Source organism: Bactrocera tryoni, chromosome 4, assembly GCF_016617805.1.
Source record: "Bactrocera tryoni isolate S06 chromosome 4, CSIRO_BtryS06_freeze2, whole genome shotgun sequence".
Lineage (NCBI taxonomy): Eukaryota > Metazoa > Arthropoda > Insecta > Diptera > Tephritidae > Bactrocera > Bactrocera tryoni.
The window spans coordinates 40,784,934-40,807,606 of record NC_052502.1 but is presented as its reverse complement, the minus strand read 5'-3'; the positions used below and the strand labels follow the sequence as shown (position 1 = coordinate 40,807,606).

Here is a 22,673-nt window from a genome sequence, read left to right as displayed (position 1 = left end):
AATAAAACGAATCAAGTTAGATATAGGGTTATATACAAGGAGCTTCCCAAAGTAAACAGGACTTAAATTTTCGATTTTTTTAAACCCGTAAACCCATGTAACCCCTTAAACAATAACACATGCCAAATTTTGTGAAGATATTCGAATAAAACGAATCAAGTTAGATATAGGGTTATATACAAGGAGCTTCCCAAAGTAAACAGGACTTAAAAAAAAACAGAACAAATGGTTTTTTTGGCAAAATCAATTTACTTTACTCAAATAGTCCCTTTCTGCTTCAATACAGCTTTTTGCATGGTCCAAAAGCATGACGAACGAGTGATTTAGCTCGTTGGCCGGTATGGCCGCCAGTATGCTGTCTACGTCTCTACGTCTGTATAGCGCTTTCCTTTCCTTTTCCGAAAAGGAAGAAGTCGCACGGTGCCATATCAGGTGAATACGGGGATGGTTAATGGTTAAAATGTGATTTTTGGTCAAATAATCGGTCACATGTCACGAATCGAATGTTCGATTCTGAGCACTTTTTGGTCTTCAATCAATTTGTGCGGAACACACCTTGCACACACCTTTCATAAGCCCAAATGTTCGGTCAAAATGCGATAAGTCGATGTCGATGTTCAATTCCATTTCCATGAATTTCAATAATGATTTCGGCTGATTTTTGATGAATTCACACACAGTTTCGATGGAATTTCCGGTGATCACGGATTTTGATTGGCTCACATGTTGATCGTCATTTATGTCCTCACGACCACTTTGAAAACGTTGAAACCACTCGTGCACTCTGCTACGGGATAGGCAATCATCGCCTTAAACTTTTTTCATAAATTGAAACGTTTCGGTAAAAGTTTTACCAATTTTAAAACAAAATTTAATGTTGACTCTTTGTTAGAAGCTCTTTTTCGCACCGATAACACAAACATACTGGCACTTAAAACGCAATAACTTCACTTCCAATTAATGGAATGTCATGAAATTCTCACCGGACAATCGATAAAGATAGCAGATTCTAACGCACTAGTCGATATATAGATGGCCCTCCACCAGGGGGAGCTAGATTCAAAAAGTCCTGTTTACTTTGGAACGAATCTTGTATAGTATATATAAATGATCAGGATGAAGAGATGAGTTCAAGCCTTCCAAGAGTCTTGAGCTGACACTTACATAGGTATTCTTAATTCAATATGTTCAGTTGTATGCTTTCCTTAACGGCAAAAAATAGTCAGATTCGAAATGGTATGGGAAACCTAAAAAGTGCAAATATTTTTTCTCAAATTGAATAAACATCTAAAGTTCAAGTTAATTTAACGCTTCCTTCACGTGATTTAGGAACAAAATAATATTTTGTAAATATTAGTTAATAAGGGCACGTGTTGGCACTCTGCGTCATTGTGAGTGAGATTGTAAATGAAAGAGGAAATTAAAACGCGGTTTGTCGTCAAGTGAAAATGTCACCAGTCAAAAAGTGTGCCGACACGTGCTGTTGCTTCACCATGTCTTTGCTTTCTCGTCGCTCTTTGGCCAGCTGAATGCAACAAAACGCGGCGGAGACATGCCTACATAAAAATAAGTACGTATTTAAGTTATGCATGTACACAAATATACCCTAAACCAAAGTTGATGAATAGCTACATGAAGAAACTCTCTTTATGAATTACACATACAAATGTACATATGTCATACCATAATAGACAAACATACCTCGGTATGTGTATGCGGAATGTCAAAGCAACACAGGCGCACTCCATAGAGCTTCCTAATTGTGCTCAGTGGGTTTCTATTCAAGCTCCGATCCGCCATACAATTGTCAGTCGATGAGTAGGTGTTTCCGCCAATTTGTCGTATTATTGTTTGTTTAGTCTACATTGCCGCCTACTTTTCACCTTTTACAAAAGCTTTTTTTTTCACAAAAGCTAAAGCGTGCGAGCCTTGAATTGTGATTTATCAGAGGCCGTTGTATTACATTGAGGGATTGATATTATATAGTACAATGAAGTGTATAGTATACTTATATATTTTGAATTTTATAGTTTACTTTTACATTACAGTTATTGTTTCCAGTTTCGTGTTTGTTTTTGGTTGAATGAAAAATCATAAACAATAATATACAGCCTTTAAAAGTAGTAGAGTAAAAATAAATTGAGTTTTGCAGCGCGACCTAAGGTCTATTGTACCCTCCCCTCTGTCAGAACGAATTACTGAGTGCTATTGAATTGATGGATACCCAATTTGATCAATGCATCTAAGGGCCTTTATCATGCGCCTACAGACGACCGTGAGGCCTATCATCAGGTTCCCGGCTCGTTGTCGCAGAAGTGGCAATTTGCCACTTGAGGTTATATCCATCGTAAACATATGCTTCCTGAGCCACTGTGTAAAATGCCACAAGTAATTGGAATTTGTCTCTCAGGAGGTTGATTGCATTTTTCAACTTAATGAGGTTGTAACCACTCATTAGTAACTTTTTTTGTTGACAATACTTTTTCCTAACCACTCTCCCCTTCTTGATGAGCAGTTATCGGAATACGTCCCATAGGTATGCAATGTTTGGAGGAGTGGTATGATTTCCACTGCTGCCGTCGGGCATGTATAGCAGGCCTTTGATGATACGATAGTTGAAGTTCTACTGAAATCTGTGAAGAAGCGCATGTCACCGTACATCCACCTGATAATCACTATCACGAAGCCTTAGGTTTATTACCAGGCGATTGTACAATATGGCTTTGACCATGGTCATATCCATATGCTGTTTCCATCAAAGAGTAAAATCCAAAGTGTGATCCAAATATTTGTCAACTCTAAATCTCTGACGTTATGAGTTAAGATCCTACGGCCCAGCAGAGACCTTCTCTTGGTAAACTAGATCATGACATCTTGCGACTACCCAATCTCAAATGGTCTTCGCGAAGTGCGGACCTTCTGCGCAGGTCGCATAGATCCCATCAGATCTCTTGAAAGTTAATACTGTGTCACTCTTAACTTTAGCCTGAACCCTGTTCAGCCTAGCCCCAGAATTCCCTAAACCAGTGGTGTTTTGCAGACTTAATCTCCTTATTATAAATATTTAGGTTAAACTTGTGAAAAGCCCACGTACAGTTTTCCTAAACTCGGAGAGTCTGCCACCAAACTGGACCACCAAGCTACACTTCTTGGTGTTGATCAGCTTCCAAGAGAAGCAGCGAAAAGGAAGGCAAGAGACCACGATCATAGTCGCAAAATCTGAGACAAATTGATTGAGCAGATCATTGCATTGAAAATCACTTGGATGTGTTGGCTCCAAAAGTCACGAATGTAACTCAACAGGATTCTCCATTTAAACCAAAAATAAAAGCTTTTTAAAGATGATTATGCGTAAGGTAGATTTCACATCTTCATCCCGATATGCACATACATATATACATATATATAAATATGTGCACCTAAATGACGATACATTTATTTCAAATAGTGTGGCTCTGTTCAACAATTCATTTGTCTCATTATTGTTGTCGTCAGTGCAATTTTTGTTGTAGCCCTAAAAACATTGTTTTGATCTAGAGTTACAAATTTGCCGTTTGTACCAGCTACGGTGCTTAGTGAATTGTGAATTCATTTCATTGCCGCAGTGGTTTGCATTTCGTCCACCAACGAATGCGACCGAATGCTACTCTGCGCAGATGCCCCGTAAACCAAAAATGATTAAATATCGTTATATTCAACTTTTGACATTTGGAATGAGAGGAAAAATAGACAACAGAAACTCTGTCATATAAGTCTCGACATAAACTAGCCATCGTTCTAATTTAAGAGAATTGAAGAACGGTCAATTTCGAATATATTTCATTCTTCTCTATTAATAGGTATACTAAGTTAACGAGTAATCCAAGTAGAGGTAATTTTATTAATAGCCTTGTTTGATAGATCACGTAAGAGTCGTGCCAAGCTGCCATGTTATAGGTGTGGTTTGTGAGCCGGTGGAATCATCGGTCCATATTTCTTCAAAAATGATGCCGTTATCGCGCCTTGAGAACCATCTATTTGATGACTGAAATTGAAGCTCGTGATCTTGGCGACATTTAATTTCAACAAGATGACGCCAATCTCTCCACATCGTATCAATCAATGGATTTATTGAGAGAACACTTCGGTGAGCAAATAATTTAACGTTCTAGGCCAGTTGATTGGTCACCAAGATCATGTGATATAACACTCTTAGACTTTTTCCTGTGGGGCTATGTAAAGTCTAAAGTATATGCGGACATTTCCGCTTCGATACGGGCCTTGGAACAAACCATCACGCGTTTCATTCGCCAGCTACCAGTCGCAATGTTCGAACGAGTCATGGACTCTACGGATAGACCGTCTGAGGCGTAGCCGCAGCAAACATTTGTAAGAGATAATCTTCAAAAAATAAATGCCAACGAGTGTTCTTTCGAATGATAATAAACATTCCCCTATAAATTTAAAGTTTCTGTGGTTTTTCTTTAAAAAAGTAGGGAACACTGAAATGGATCACCTTTTAAATGAATCTCAGTACTATCAAATACTTGCCGTAGTGAAAATATTGCTCCAAATGATCAAAAGAAAACATGTAATGTAAACTTATCAAACATTTTATTCATCCAACAAAAATAAAATCTTTGAAGTGCGATGCTTTCTACAAAAGATCACAACCGCGGTCGGTGACAACACCAGCATCATCAAATAAATGTTCAATATAAACTTTTTAATTACAAAATAATCTGGAGATTTCTCGAATTGCTTTTAGAAATTTTCTCTTTCTTTCATGTTATCTCAAAGGCGCTACAAGTTGTAAACTTCTTTCAATATTACTCCACTAACAAAAAATTTATTCGGAAATATTTATAATTACATTGAACTAGTACTTCATTGAAACTATTCTACCGTATTATTTATTCCTCTAAAAGAAAATGTTTCTTTTATCAACGTGTGTTGTTATAAAATGCTCTTACAAATAATAATACGTTTTCAAAACCTCTCCTTTCCCAAATCCTGGATTCGCCATTGATTCTACAGGAAATACTGCTTCTTTCTCTGAACAACCGGTACGAGTATAATTTGCATGATTCACTACTCTCCTACACTTGGTGAATCGAAGATTGCTATTATTAATGCAAATGTTCTCGGGCGGTGCTTGGTCACGTAGATTTGGTGTGCTGGGCACAACATACCATCGACAGCATTTATGTGTATATGTACCGTGTATGTATTGTATTTATATGCATACAGTAATTCATAATAGTGCATATGTAGGTATATTTGTTTCTACTTAGATTCTCAAATTACAAACATTGCAAAATCTATTCAGCATTCAATTGTCCGCTCAACTTAATGGATGTGCGCCCAACACAACTTGCCTACTTGTCAGCAATTCGTCCTTGTGGTGATGCCAGCTGAACAACTGTGCGCTTTAGTGCGACACCCCGAGGTGTTGGCAGTCACTTGGAATGACTGCGTTGAGGGGGGATGAAAGCGTAAGCCGAAGAGCCGGCTGATTTTGGTTGCCTTCCTCCGTCATTGCTTCTGCGTTGCACCTTCGACGTTTAACGTTGACACGCAAACGCATACACACATACAAACATACACATTTATTCGATCACATATGGCTCGCTGATGAAGGTTGCAACTGAAGTGCACACTTGTCACTGCGTCCGTCAATATCCCACCCACTGTGGGCCGACGCAAGAACCAAACTGGAAATAGAAATAGAAATGGGTTAGCAATCATTTGCAATTATTTAAGCAATAATTACTATTGTGTCGTATGCTTACATTTTGTTGAAAACTCTCCGGTGTAACAAGTAGAACTTTACTGAATATTTTGCTTTTGATACAAACAGCGCTGATTAAGTCAATGGGCATGTCCATTTCAATTGTTTCAACCCCTCTTTTAGCCTATATATGTACGTATTTCACTTCACTTTCAAAAGTGTGGCAAATTACTAACCGATCATGTCTATACTAGCTATACTTAGCTATACAAATACGTTGGAAGAACTTGGACTAACGATTGAATTCAAGTATGTTTCTGACATCATCACAAATCGGCGCAGAAACTGGTTCGTATTGAATTGAACAGAACCAGAACGTTTGCTTGTCTATCCAAACTTGTTTATCTGTAAAACCTCGTGGATATGTCCTACGCATTTCCTCATCCATGAAGAAATTCCGCAAATCAGATTTAGGCTGTTGAATATGCTTTGGCACTTAACAAGCTATAGTTTTCACGGTGTTTTTTACGATGGGATTCTTTTTAATTTTAAAATAAGGTATTCACTGTTTTCCTTTGTACTAAAAGTAGTAGAAAAAAAGTCAGCTTGGGACCAATAACTTGATAACTTAGATGAAATGTTATGAAATTTGAGAGTAATCTAGCTAAAGTTAGTATTCTAAAGTATTCCAAAGAAGGTGGAGGTTCGTTGTGTATGGTAGGATATGCGTGATCTGTCTTTCAGGGTGAATACTTTTCAGCTCGTGTAATAAACTAAACAGTAACGTTGGCTGCTTTGATAAGTAACAAATAAATTCATTTATATGCTCTTACCAAGTATAAAAAATGTCGGGTAGTCTCATGCGAAGCAAATGGCTCTCGTGGTGAACGAGGGCAAGACGACATATCTCCTGTCATCAAGCAAACAGTCGTCGCCGCGAGGCTCCCAAATTAATGTTGACAGTCATAAGTCGTAGATGATTTCGTCTATCTTAGAACCAGCATTAACACTAATAACAACGTCAGCATCGAAATCCAATGCAGAATCACTATTGCCAATAGGTGCTACTTCGTACTAAGTAAGCAATTGCGAAGTAAAGTCCTCTCTCGACGAACAACGATCAAATTCTACAAGTCACTTATCATTCTCGTTCTGCTATGTAGTGTAGAGACTTGGACGATGATAACATCTGAAGAGTCGGTGTTACGAGTTTTCGAGAGAAAGGTTTTGCGGAAGATTTATGGTCTTTTGCGCATTGGCAACGGCGAATACCGCATTCGACGGAGCGATGAGCTGTTGGGTATATACGATGACATTGACATAGTTTAGCGAATTAAGAGACAGTGGCTACGCTGGCTAGGTCATGTCGTCCGAATGGATGAAAACACCCCGGTTAGACGCGGTACCCGCCGGGAGAAGTACAAAGAAAGGAAGACCTGCACTCCGTTGGAAAGGCCAGGAACTGGCTACACTTCGAATCTCCAATTGGCACCAAACAGCGAAAAAGAGGGACGACCGGCGTGTTGTTGCAAACTCGGCTATAACCGCGTAAGCGGTGTCTCCGCCTATGAAGAAGTCTCACATGTTGCAGCTAATTAGAATGTTTTTATGTTCTGGAATATTCAATAGTCGAAAGGTATATGTATATATCAGAGAATAGTCAAGGAAGAAAACTAAATTTCTCAATGACCTTCAATGTAAGCAAAATAACGGGCACTATACTATTACTACTATAAGTGGGTATCGCTTTAATAGAAATCAAACGTTTTTTTTTCCAGGAATGATTTTATTGTAGCTATGCCGATAGATGCCCAGGCGCTTACCTTTTCATGGTCGTTAAACTTCTTACTGACGAGTACTTTCATTAGGTCTGAGGAAGGGAAAAAGTCACTGGAAGTCAGATCTGGAAAATATGGGGTATGTGAAAGTAACCCAAATTATGCATATTTGTCATCGCTTGAATGTGTTTTAATGTCAATTGTGTGCTCTCGCGGCACTCACTTTGCATAGAGTTTTCGTATGTCCAAAATACTGTGATTTGCGGTAATCCAAAATAATTTTAAGATTTGTTTAATGACTACGTTCGCAACTACTTCTCTTGGACTGGATACTTTATATTCACTTCGACCTTGCGATGTTTGCTTCACCTGGGGGAAAGTCCGGTATCAGCAGTAAATTTTTCCTGCAAACAGCGTTTCATTAAAACTACTAATTTCTTATTCATTTATCTTAAAAGTATCCAAAACGAATTTTTCAATCGCTATGCAATTAATACACGTGCCTTGTGAAGGTTAGATTCGATTATAAAATTGTATGTATAAGTATAGTATATTCAAATCTAACGCTTCCCTCCAATGGAAACAATTCGAACTTTTTAACCTGCCTGGTACAAACGGCCTTTCCAAATTTTACCAACATTTTTGGGAAATGCGAAGTGTCCATATTAAAAGTCGTACATAAAAATGCTCTAGAATCTCATTATTTTATGCATATGTATGTATTGGCCAGACTCATATGTATACTCGTGTATATATTTATGTATCAATATAATATCTTGCCGAAACTTACTCGCATTATGTATGAAGGTTTGTAAGGACGCATGCTCACACCCCTTGCTGTTAAATTACATTCAAATTATATGATTTGGATAAGAGGACATTTCAAAAGTTTCCAATTTCAAGTTTTTCTCTCTTGAAATCGTCAAAGCACTTTGTTCTCGTTTTTCAATTCCAGCGCAGCAATGTGACATCTTTATGCAAACGCAGGGAAAAAGTGGAAAAGTTGACATATGTGCGCCCGCAGCAGTTTTTAAGCAGCACTACAGCAATATCAACAACAACCATGGTAAAGCAACGCCAGCGTGAAGAATATGGCCTTAGCGGGGTGGCCATTGAGTGATACTAACGCTGCAGCAGGAAACACTTGATTTTTTGATGCAAAGTGTTTCGTCGACGATGCTTCAGCGGATTGCTGTGGAAATTGTTTGATTGAAAAATTAATAGGCAAAGATTGCAGAGACAGGCAGCAAGTATTGTACTGGTTCAAGCTAGGATGCCTCGCACACATCCACGAGTGGAATGGTCTTCAAGTTTACATTTGTCTCCCAATTTTTACGAAAATTCTCTTGATGTTATTTATACAAAAAATTGGTTTGAAGTTATATGGCGAGGATGTATCTCTTGAAGATCTTTATGAACTAATAGCACAAATAATCGCGTATATATTAATAAATATATATATATGTATGTTACACCTAATATATGTAAAAAATTTTCAAATCAATAAACAGATCTACAAACATCTTAAAGTATATAAGTGCTGAAAGATGAAACGTCTATTTAGAATATTTCTTAAGAAAATGTTTATTGCTTCATTAATGAGACAAAATAGCCCATTCCAAGTAATCACCTCCGGTTATATTGAACTTCTGTCAGCGTTTTTTCCAATACTCAAAGCATTTAAAAAAGTGATCTTGTTTAGCGCCTCTTTCGACACAAAAGTCACAGGTGGCCAGGTTTGGGGAATACGGTGGCTGCGGCACCATTGCTTGCAGGTAATATTCTTTATTGACTATACGACTCTTTGGCGGAACTCAAGATGTATGACGCCCATGAAATTGATGAAAACTTTCAGCAGCACCTTTAAATTCGACCTAACTTGGCGCGCTTCTTTCGATCTTGGCTCATGTGGCCGTTTCTATTGGGATGATTGGGCTTTAGTTTTCACGTTATAACCATAAACCCATGATTCGTCACCAGTTATGACCTTATGGAGCAGATCTGGGTAGTCGCGGACTGAGTCCTACATCTCCTGAGCATTGCAAACGCGACGCTGTTTTTGGTCGAAAGCGAGCGATTTTGGCACCAAAATCTAAGAAGAAGCAAAACGTGTCCAAGAAAACCATCTATCAAAAATTAATAAGTAAGGGACATGAGTACTGAGTAGGCGAAAACGTTTTTGTTGGTATCAGAATCCAAGGGATTGTACTTGGGGTTTAATTTTGAATATGTTCATACAAAAAAAAATTTCGTTGGAAAAAATAACGAATTTAAGTTTGCTTTCTCAATGTCTGGTTACCAGCCTTTCTGTCCAATTAATAGAGTTGTCCGCTTAAAAGATTGTACTTAATAAACATCAACAAATTGTGGGAGATCAATGTGCATTGTTAATGGAGATGTCCGTTTAATAGAGCGTCCATTTATTTATTTTTGGCTTGCCGACATATTATTAGCCGAAAAGAATGATACCCACATTTCGTTAAGAAACCTAAAGTATTGACCGACTTTTCGGTACGGGGGCTTGTAAATTTATGGTCCAATTTCAGTCATTTTTAGATATAAGATAGCATACCTAGGAGGCGGCCATTATTTATGAAAAACGATTTTGATTTATTTACTGTTATGTGAAAGCATCAGATGAAGTTTAATATTATGTGATACGTTCAGAAGGCGTGAAAGGAGGCGTTGTTTATCATCAGAAACTCCACTCCCGCTTTTTTTTTAATTTCCTATTTTAATTTGTGGCTTAGTTATAGTCTATATAGGTTTTCCATTGACGGCATTTTATTCAACTCGTCATCTTGACCATATTTTGTGTATATAGTAACATATATTGATATAAAATGCTGCACATGATTCAACTGTGTTGGTTTAAAGTTCTAAAATTCTGCATTATCGATATCAACTCAGACCATCAAAAAAATTTCGGTTGAACAATTGTCGCTCTTTGACTTTTTTATGGTATTATAGTTTTCGACATTGTGCCAGTGCGTCACTGTTTCTTTCGGTAAATTATCAAAAGAAAATGGAAAACGGATAAATAAACGATTTAAAACAATTTTAAACTATCATAATGATTGATACGATTTATTATATTTTTGACCGTAAAATTTAAATTTTGAATCGATTAGACCGCGTCCAGGACGCCGTATATATCAACCGTACCTGAGAGTGTACATGAAGACCGTGAAGAGTCGGTTCCGCGCCGTTTGCAGCAACTCGGACTGCGTTTGGAACGACTTAGCGCATTTTACGTCGAGATTTTAAATTGAAAGCGTACAAAATACAGCTTGTGCAAGAACTGAAGCCGCTCGAGCTTCCCAAGCGACATCGCTATAGGCTCTTGAAAAGTTCCAAAAAAAATCCGAGGTTTTCGAGCCAAATTTTGTTTAGCGATGATGTCGACTTCTGGGTGTGTAAACAAAAAAATTGCCGCCTTTGGATTTCTTGAGAATACACTTCGGTGAGCACATAATTTCAGAGCGACCCAGTTCGCCGGGCTGATCTTTTTATATATGTACATATGTATTTATATTTTTAAAGAAGGGTTTCCGACTTTTCCTTCTGGATAATTCCAGCTTTGTGGCAAACTTAATACACCCTGTTCGGGGAATATAATGAGTTTTGTTGATCTGAAGTTGAGAATTTCTTTAATCTTGATTCATCTAACTCAGTGGCGTAGCTACAATTTCGGTCGCCCGAGGCCAAGGATGTTCTGCCGCCCCTTTTATCTACCTACCTACAAGTTTCATGAGGTGGTTCGAAAAAAGTGAATTTTTACAAAATATCTTCGATATTAAGTATATAAAATTTAGGAACTAGAAGCCACGCAAATTCTGAAGTTCCAAAATTCTCACAATACGGTTTTTGAGAAAATTGATAGTAAATTTACAAGACATCTTATTAAAAGCCATAGAAAAAATCCATTTTCCCCTATATCTTGTACACTTTTGACACAATTTACAGGAATTTCTGCCCGAATTGGAGTTTTTAAATACCATTTTTGAAAATTTAGAGAAATAAAAGTATTTGTTACATTCAAAACATAGGGTAACTGTGAGAGTGGCACGTCGCGACGACAGAGTAAAAATAAAGATACTGTTTTTTTTTTGTCACTCCTACATCGCAATGTGTCGCTTTGACAGTTTGCCCTATGCTTCAACTGTGACATATCCATTGGTTTCTCAAAATATGTTCGGTTAAATAAACTATGGAATTTTTTGTCTGTACACGAGGCTTGTTCCAAATGTGTTTTGAAAATAGAAAAAAATCATTCAAAAAACGAATCCACGCTCGTACTACCTTAAGCACGAAAGTCGTTACTGATTCAAACATTTGTTACTATAGTGTATATTTTGTTACTATAGTAGATACTGTAGTAGATTGAAGTATTTTTCTGAATATTAAAAAACAGCGAAGATCGTTTGCCGCCCCCAAGACGTTGCGCCCGGGGCAACGGCCCCCTTCGCTCCCCCCTAGCTACGCCACTCATCTAACTGGAGTTGAATACCGTAATACTTGTAGAGGTCTCTCTATCGAATCATATAATATTAATCGAAATACTACACCCCTCTTAATTTAATTAAGATATCTTAATATCAATATGCAAAGTAGTCGAGAAAACATGTAGTATTAGGTGGACATTTTTATATCTCACACAATGACCGATATACATACATATGTATATAGTTCAAGTACAATGTGATACCATGCGAAAAGTGGAAAATCATTTAATGTACTTTTGACTTTAAACTACTTGAGAATAACATATCCACTATAGTATGTATGAATACAAGTTTTTAGAAACAAGTTACTCCCTATTTTTTCAGTCAAATTTTGAACCTTTATTAAAAGTACGATATTTTGCAGAAAAATAATGTAAAGCTAAAGTACGGATCCTTTTTTTAATATTTGTGCCAAAAATAGGTTTGATCGATTTGGATGATTTATGGTAGAGAATGTTCAAATGACAAAGAAGCTATGTATTTATTATTTACTATGAAGTAAAATAATAATAATAAAAAATAAATAATAATAATTTTTGAGATTAATTTTCAATATTTTTTATTGGGCTATATTGACTGATTAAGTAACATGAGAATTAAGGGGGTACTCTCATGTGAACGCATACATTTTACCACTTTCTAGGAAAATATTTTTTATGCGGCAACAAAATTCAATCATTTTATTTTTTAATATATTTTTATTTGTATTTTGAAATGTACAAAAAAATTTTTTGTTTTCGTTTTTTACATTTTTAATATATATTTTTTTTAAATCAAAGTAGTCTCCAACAAAAAAAAGTAGTTCACTGGTCATGGTGACAGCGGCTGTTCATGTTGTCTGAAATAAAAAGATCGAATGGATTATCATTCAGTAGTTCTGCGGCTATCGTCTCTACCAAATATAATCAATTTCATTAAAAAAAATGTCGAACTTCAAAAAAAAAGTCACGAAAATCTTGTCTTTTTCCGTTAAAAATCGTTTAAAAAAATATGAAAATATTTTCGAAAATAAACAATTCTGGTAGGGACGATAACTATGTACATATAAATGAGTAGAAGAACATATGTAAATTTTAAAGTAATCGGTTGAATACTTTTTTTACCATGACAGTTTCAGAAAATGATGATTCGAGAAAAATGCGTTTAGAAACGTAGCAGCTGCAGACTTGTCATGGCGCCTGGTAGACAGTCGCTTACGACACGTCGGCGACTATGAGCTGTAACTTATCAAATACTATGTATTTCGGTCTGAATTTTTCACAGCCTGTTTTCAATAGGTTTTGCTGTCAAAATATAAAAAAAATCGATTTTTCGAAGTGATTACATGAGAATAGCCCCTTAAGAAATTATACCTAAAAGTAAGCAAATCATTCTAACCGTTCAACTTTCCTGGCGTTATCGCATCTGGGATGACGGGTTTTACTGAGTTATATATGTAGGTGTTTTATGAGTATTAGGAGTATTAAATATATTGATAATTGTCCAAATTATGTTCATAACTTTCATGAGTAAAAACATGAACAAAAAAAATTTTATTCATCGAAAATTGCTTTATTTTTTTTAAATATTCTCCATTTGCGTTTGCATGCGTTTTAAACGCATTACCCCCCTCTTCAAGTTGACCTATTAGTTTTTTATGAACGATAATAAATGAAGTCATGGACTATACGGTAGATGGCTTATCAAATCAATGTTTTGAGTGCTCTAAAATATGGATGTTTCAGTCCATGTGTGAGTAGTCGCATTGGCATGATGAAGAGTTTCCGGAACAACAAGTGATTTTGGAAGACCTTCGCGAAATTCGTCTTGAAGTGATTTACGACCTCGATAGAATTCATCATACCATCGCTAAATGCTAGTATTTAATGCAGCTTCATTGTCAAAAATTTAACTAAGTTCATCTATGCACTCTTGTTGAGTTGATCCACGTCGAAAGGTGTAAAAAATAATTGCGCGAAAATGTTGGTGACTTAATACCATAAAAAAAATATTTTAAGTTATTGTAAACAACACAAATAGCTGTCGTATGTCAAATAGTTTGAGTATGGCTAAGATCAAAAAGTTGTCAATTGTCAGGTTACAACCTTAGGGTTGCCAAATCCCGAAATATAAAACGCAACCTACGTAAGGAACAGAACTCAAAACGTTTGCATTAACTTTTGCTTTCTCAAAGATTTAATCACCAATAAACTCCGTTTTCGAGCGGTTCACGGAGACAGTGTTCCTGTTATCGAGTTAAATCGTATTAGGGATAGGGCAAATATGTCTTGTTTTCTATTTGTGGATAAATATATGTATAAGACTTAAGCAATTCTACACTGTCCACTCAATATCAAATTTGACCCGGACTGGGCCACGACAGCTGAATCGATAATTGTTGTTTTTATGGAGAGGTACAATCTTTATTGATATTCGTGTGATACGAGTATATGATTCGAAGTGGATTTGTCAGTTTCGAAAAGAGAAAAAAGTCACAGGTAGTCAATTTGGTCGAAACTGAGCGATCACTCTCGTTTCGAGTTTCGCCAAAAAGTCTGTCACAATTGTCACACAGCATTAAACCGTTTCATACACAAAACTAAATTTGCTTTGTCCTTAACCGAAATAGTTGAGTCTAACCAAAAGAGGTGTTGAGATCCTCTGCTATCTCTCAACCAACCAGCGTGATGATTTTCAAGTACTGTTTCTTCATTTCGTTTACATTTTTCTTCATGGTAAAAATCGCGCAGTTTATACGGACCAGTCCGGGTCAAATTTGATATTGAGTATATTTTGAAATGTAGACATTTTCAATATTTTGTGAATCTTTTATGTGCGAATAAATTTTGGATATCAACCCATTTTAATACCCAACCTTATATCTGGTGCGTTTGTGTACGTTGGTATATTAAAAAATTTCACTTGAAATATATTTACATTTATGTATCCAAGTAATTTCATAACAAATTTCTCATAATACATGGTTGACCAAGAAATATAAATAAGATTAATCAATTCTACCAGAAACACGTTGCAGCAGTCGATGTACATAAATGGCGCATTCCAAAGTAAACAGGTCTTAAAAAAACAGAACAAGTGGTTTTTTGGCAAAATCAATTTATTTTATTCAAAATAGTCTCTTTCTGCTTCAATACAGCTTTTTGCACGGTCCAAAAGCATGTCGAACGAGTGTTTTAGCTCGTTGGCCGGTATGGCCGCCAATATGACGGTGCAAGCCTTTTGAATGGCCTCTACGTCTGCATAATGCTTTCCTTTCAAGGGCAAATGCATTTTTCGAAAAGGAAGAAGAATACGGTGAATGATTAATGGTTAAAATATGATTTTTGGTCAAATAATCGTTCTTCGAATGTTGGATCTTGAGCAATTTTTGGTCGTCAGTCAATTTGTGCGGAACAAACCCTGCACACACCTTTCGTAAGCCCAGATGTTCGGTCAAAATTCGATAAATCGATGTTTTGGACATGTTCAATTCCATTTCCATGAATTTCAATAATTTTTTCGGCTGATTTTTGATGAATTCACACACAGTTTCAATGGAATTTCCGGTGATCACGAATTTTGTTTGGCCCACATGTTAGATCGTCATTTCTGTCCTCACAACCACTTTGAAAACGTTGAAACCACTCGTGCACTCTGCTACGGGATAGGCAATCATCGCCATAAACTTGTTTCATCAATTGAAAGGTTTCGGTAAAAGTTTTACCAATTTTCGAACCGATAACAAAAACATACTGACACTTAAAACACAATAACTTCACTTCCAATCAACGAAATGTCATGAAATTCTCACTGGATAATCGATAAAGATAACAGATTCTAAGGCACCAGTCGACATATAGATCCTGTTTATTTTGGAACGCACCTTGCATATGTACAGGGTTTTCCAATAAGTGTGATTTGATTTATTTTCAAAAAAAACCCTAGATGTTAAAGAAATTTAATTTTTTTATCTAGTGATATCGATCGATACAATTAAGTTCTGAATATAATATCATTCAAATATCCTCTACGACTTCTTTTGCTGTAATTAATTCGATGAACCCAATTTTCGAGTACTTTTTTCTAATCAAGTCCTGAATAGCAAGTTCAATATTGACTTAGAAAGCTTGAAGAGAGTCTGGTTTATTACTAAAGAGCAATAACTTCAAATAACCCCACAAGCAAAAGTCTAATAGCATTAAGTCAGAACTTCCTGGAGATCATTCAATGTCCCAATTTCTTGAAATAATCGAGTCTCCAATTGTTGCACATGCTATGTGCCACGTAGTCCCGTCTTGGACTTGGTTGGAATCAGATGTTATCAAAAATAACTTCATTCAATTGCGGCCATAAAAGGTTGATTATTGATGATCTATACCGCTCTCCATTGACAGTAAAAATGTCACCTGCTTCATTTCGAAATAAGTACGGACCGATGATTCCACCAGATCAAAAACCACACCAAACTGTCAATTTAAGTTCCCGCAACACTCTGATGATAGAATTTCTTAAACAAATCGTTATCGTTTTCAAATTCATCCAATTCACGACGCTTTAGCTGGTCCAATGGTTCCAGTTCTTGAGTGAGAACAATTTTACATGGATGCAAGCCCAAATCCTTGCTCAAAGTTTGAGGCCATACAAATTCTTAAGAACGCCTTGGAATAAACTAATTTCGGTGTTCGGCAACACTTGCCTGAACGACAGCAATATTTTCATTACTTCGAGCGCTTCTTTGGCTTAGTGGAACTTCATCATTATGTACATAAAGAGAATGTTCGCTCGAAATTTTCAACAATTCGACAAATAGGGAGCACAGGTGAGCGATTACTACGATCATAGAATGGCAAAAGCGCACGAAAAGTTGCGATTGGAGAACAATTCTATCAGAAACACTTTCCAGCACTCAGTGTATGTACATACATATGTGTTCGTACATATACATATCTATATATGTACGTATGTAATATGTGCATCCTCTTTTCTAATATGCTGTGATATGCATGTATATATAATGTTCTTTGTGCTCGATGTAATGCTTTCTTACTTGTTCATTGTTGTGCTTTCTCTTTGTGACATTTTTAAAAGAAGCTTTTAGCGGTAAATAATGAAAAGTTAAAAAGCCACATCAATGAGATTTTTTTTACATTTCTCGGATACTTTTCCACTGCGTTGTCCTCATTTACGCGTCGCAAAGAAAATGTAGAATGTAAACTGTTGAAACTCATAACGGCAACAATACACATACATACATAACATACGTGCTTATGTGTGTGTTCAAGGGCTTCTTCGTAATTCTAAAAAAATGGCGCATATTAATTTCCATTTTCGCTTTTCTTTTTATCTTGTACGAGAACCTTTTTTCTTTGGCTTGTTGCCTCTAATGCTCTGACAGTAGATGGACCGTAATGGCTGCGTTGTTATGATGCGCTTTTGTGGCTGGTTATACACATACATACATATGTATGTTTGAACCAGTTCAACACAGGAGTGTATGTGTACATGGGCATCCACATAACGTGTATTTTTGCATCAGGCGGAAGCTATGACAGACTGTGGTCGAAAGGGGCAACACACTGTTATGAGCATTACATGTTGCGGTGTGAATGTGGATATTTGCGCGCAAATTGAAATGATACACAAATTAGTGTGCTGAATGGACTTTTAATAGCTTTGCCGCATTTAAAGGGAGCAAATTATATGCGTATTTTGTTTTAGGTATGTACATATATGAGTACATACGGTGGTGCTCCGTGTTTTACAACTTTTTCGATGATTTTTATACTCTTGCAACAAGTTGCCACAGGGTATAAAGCTCCAGTTGAGTAAAAATTGAGATATCTTGATGAAATTTTCTGTGCGCGTTCCTTAGTTAAAAAAAGTACGAATCGGCCCACTGCCCGGTCCATAAATCACCCTTAACCGTAAACCTACAAAGTGCCATAACTAAGCACTAAATAAAGATATAAAACATTCGCATTTGGCACAGGGGATCGCAGCAGCAAAGGCCACCTGTGAGCAAAAAGTTTTGGAAAGCCTATAAAAACTCCTACCGACAGTGGGTGAAATCAGAGGATAGCCCCGCTCACTTCCTATATAACGTTACTGGTAAAAACTACTAAAAGTGCAATAAATCAATAACTAAATACGCCAGAGACATTTAATTGTACCACCGAGGTGTTATGAGAAAACTTTATGGGAGCCGGTTTGAAGATTTGACAAAGGACGTGGTCTCGGTACCCTACCAAACGATTTCGACTGAATTTTTTGCGTGCTATTCTCCTCATATTCCTACGATACAGTGCGCAAATGGGCGAAGTCGGAATTCAACCACGCCTACTTCCCATATAGCACAATTTTAAATTCCATCGGATTCTTTCCTTTCGAGTGTACAGTTCGAACCAGTTATTATAACGGAATAGTTTTGCATTAATAATTCCTTTGAAGTATGTAACTTTAAGACCAAAACCGCCTAGTAACCGAATATTTGTATCCCGGTATCTATAGTTGACTTTTGACCGAAAATATCGGACAATAGATGGAATATGCAATTGAAATTCAGAGAGAGTCCATTCCTAACAATATCATCTATTTATCAAAACTGTGTTGAATCGGGTCAATACTTTCTGAGCTTCCAGATTTTTGAACTTCCAGGCTATTATTTGAATTATCTCAATGAAAATTACAGAACATGTTTTACTCATAACTGTAATTTTGTGCCAAAATTATATGAAATAAACTTGACCTTGTTTGTACCGAATTGTATTAAAAATCAAGTTTTTGTTTGGAAAACTTGATTTTTAATAAAATTAAATAAAACAAGAAAACAGGTTAACTTCGACTGCACCGAAGCTAATGTACCCTTCACAGGTGAATTCCTTTTAGTAACTATGTGTTCAGTTTGTATGGAAGCTATATGCTATAGTGAGCCGATCTCAACAATTTCTTCCGATATTTCATTATTTCTATGAACAGTAACTCATACCAAATTTCGTGAAGATATCTTTTCAAATGTGAAAGTTTTCTATACCATCACTAGATTCCGATCGTTTAGTTTGTTTAGCAACTATATGCTATAGTAAGTCGATCGGAACAATTTCTTTGTATAATATATTATTATCTTAGAAAATAATGTGTGCTAACTTTTGTGAAGATATATTGCCAAATGTGAAAGTTTTCCATACAAGAACTTTATTCCAATCGTTCAGTTTGTATGGCAGCTATATGTTATAGTGAGCCGATCTGAACAATTTCTTCGGAGGTTATATTGTTGCCTTAGAAAATAATCTATCCGTATACCAAATGAGCAGCTTCTTGATATCTTAAAATCTGAGGGACTAGTTCGTATGTATACAGACAGATGGACAGACAGACATGGCTAAATCGACTCAGCTCATCATACTGATCATTTATATATACATACAAACATACAACTACTTTATAGGGTCTCCGACGATTCCTTCTGGGTGTTACAAACTTCGTAACAAACTTAATATCCCCCTATTAAGGGTATAAAGATACAAATGAAAAACTTTTAGAAATTGGAGACACCTTAACAATAAAGTGGTTCTAAATAAGGAGGGTTTATTGTATACCTATACATATGTAATTTATATTTTGTAAATTTTTAAACTATTTTAGCCGAATTAATGTCGTATTATGTTTTTATAACTTAGCATTATTATGGTTTACGTTATAGCATGCCTACTTTTCCTAAAACTTAGTCCCAGTCCACAGTGGATATAAAATCGATTTTGGATACATTTAAGCTCGCAATTACCGACACAATCAACGATTTTCTGAGATTTACGCTCTTTTATTTTTAAATCTTTATTTTCATTCTACATTATGAAAATCAGAAAACATGAAACAAAATAACTTATTTATAATATCAATTTATCTTTGGAAAATTAAGACGCATGAAAGTAAATGGAGAGATAAATATCGAAATCATATGTTATATCTTTATTAAAGGTATTTTATGAGCGTTTTCTTTATAATTTTCTAGTTAACAATATCTTTTTAAGAATCAGCAGTATTTCGTCATAAAAGAACGATCCTATCAACCTTGCTAACTTTTTTCATCACTTACTGATACTCGGTGTTTCTGATCACAATTATAATTATCCGAAAATATATGCAAATGATTGCGAATATATGTAATCTAATAATATTCCCATTTTTAAAAAGAAAAGGTCAAATTTTTTAACGGATGCTATCAGAAGAGTCTATGCCAAAGTTTTATCTATTGATTTTTTGTACTAAAAAATATGAAAAATTAAATATAATTATTAGTATATGAGTTTGGTTAATTATACAGTACTTGTAGGAGTATTGCTAATATAAAGGATCTGGGATTCTTGTTTTGACGAACATGGGACACAGTTTTTGCTAAGTAGAGAGTATTTCTGCCTTGAAAAAAATATGCTAGAACTTGTCTTCACACTTGTAGGTCCTTCAATTTCTCCTATCAAATGAACACCACAAATTAGAAGTGAAGCCCGATGTCATTCTCCCTTACAGTTTTGGACCCGTTATTAGGGCATCGCCCCATGCTTCCGGCAAGAAAAAATCTGACATTACCGACAACCTATAAGTGCAAGTTAAGAAAACAGATCAAATAAATATCAGGTGATATCAAATTAAAGGTTGCAGAGAACCCCGACGATGAAAGTAGTAATTTTTATTATTTATTGATTAAAAAATTCAATCTTCAAGAAATCTTATGTAGATGAAGATCCATCAGACGACTCGAGTTCTTTGAATCATTGTTCTTCGAGGCTCTCTTCAAAAATTTGATTTCGATCATTGACTCATTAGCCTCAATTTTGTACGATCCTAATGTCAATATATTATTATTGTTATGTATTCAAATATGTAAATGAAAGAGGGAAATTCTATTGCTTTTTCTTTACTCTTAAAATAAATTGCCAAATTAGTCCTGAAAAGTTTGTCTTAATAACGACTTTAGGTTGTATTAGTTTTATTAGTTATTAGTATTAGTTTATGGATGTTCGATACACTAATATAAAAACATTAGAACATTGTGTGTTTAAAATATCTATTAAAAAATATATCAGGTGCCACTGTATGCTAGTTATGGTGCAAAACCTATTTTGCTGAAAATTGAGTTCCCGGAAGCTAACCCTTGAATGAGATGAGTTAGAATGTGTCATATTGTAATTGTGATGTTAATAAGCAGTAATGATAAATCCCATTAAATACATTTTTGAAAAAATTAACTATCGCTTTCCCGAAACGTCAATAAATTTATTTCTTTCCTTTCTATGACGTACAAGCTTATCGCACTGCAACCTTCCCCACCCTTGTGTGAGAGTTTTTTATACAAAGCTTGCTGTAAATTAAACATTAATGATTGGTTTTCTTAAATATATAATACTCCGTATGCAGCTACATACATACATAAACACATACTGAAATTTTATGTTTAAAAGCTTTGCTGCTCATAGTTGTAAGCTTTGAAAAAGTAAATCCATGTACGAGTATTCCTTTTCGATGGTTATTCGCTAAAGCTGAAACTACTTTGCAAAACGCATTAAGCGCAGTAATGGGTTTTCATTAGGTCCTTTTGCTTACTATGGCCCCTCACTCTATGCCTTTATGCTCAAAGACTCACAGTATGTTTGTATGTGTGTGTGTGTGTGTCGGTTGGCGTACAGTTGTCGAAAATTGTCTGTATAAAGCAAAATAAGAAATCGAAAAAAGAAATGCTCTTTACTTAAATTTGTTTCATTAATGTCGTGATGTCCAGTGTGCTATGTAGCGAAGCGGAATATTAGTATTAAAGTACTTAGGGCCGTTTCCTCAATGTCAGATTAGCAACCAGTTAAGTTCTGGGTAACTTTACCGTAAAAAGGAGTATTGGTTAAGTTAACCAGAACTTAACTGATAGATGATTGCTAACCAGCTACCCAGAGTAAAAATAGGGGGCTGCTCCAAATGCCCATGGTTTTTAGATTTCGATAAATAATATAATAAGGGCGGAAGTGTAGGTTATCCTCATGAGATTTGAACATGAACCAAATATGATAATAATGTTTTTTGTGGTGTAGGAGTATAAATAGGACACAGTATTTAATTTTTAGACCCTGAGCAGGGTATATTAAGTTTGTCACGAAGTTTGTAACATTCAAAAGGAAATGTCGGAGACCCTATAAAGTATATGTATATATAAATGATCAGTATGTTGAGCTGAGTCGATTTAGCCATGTCCGTCTGTCTGTCTGTCCGTCTGTCTGTATATATACGAACTAGTCCCTCAGTTTTTAAGATATCGTTTTGAAATTTTGCAAACGTCATTTTTTCTTCAAGAAGCTGCTCATTTGTCGGAACTGTCGATATCGGACCACTCTAACATATGGCTGCCATACAAACTGAACGATCGGAATCAAGGGCTTGTATGAAAAATTTCGCATTTGTCAATATATATTCACGAAATTTGGTTTAGATTATTTTCTAAGGCAACAATGTAATATCCGAAGAAATTGATCAAATCGGTTGACTATAGCATATAGCTTCCATACAAACTGAACACATAGTTACTAAAAGAAATGCACCTGTGAAGGGTATATTAGCTTCGGTGCAGTCGTAGTTAACGTTTTTCCTTGTTTTTTATTAATATAAGGAATGACAAATAAGGAAGGACTTAGGTCGGGTTTAACCGAACATTTTTAATCTTGC

At 35.8% G+C, this 22,673-nt stretch overlaps 1 protein-coding gene across 1 annotated transcript in view; it reads left to right on the top strand.

The window, feature by feature from the left end:
• The first annotated feature begins 5,951 nt into the window (after positions 1-5,951).
• LOC120773852 (muscle segmentation homeobox) overlaps positions 5,952-22,673 on the top strand; it is a 55,028-nt gene continuing 38,306 nt past the window's right edge. Inside the window, exon 1 of the mRNA XM_040102990.1 lies at positions 5,952-6,019. Within this exon, the coding sequence (XP_039958924.1) occupies positions 5,952-6,019 (68 nt within the window). The remainder of the gene's footprint in view (positions 6,020-22,673) is intronic.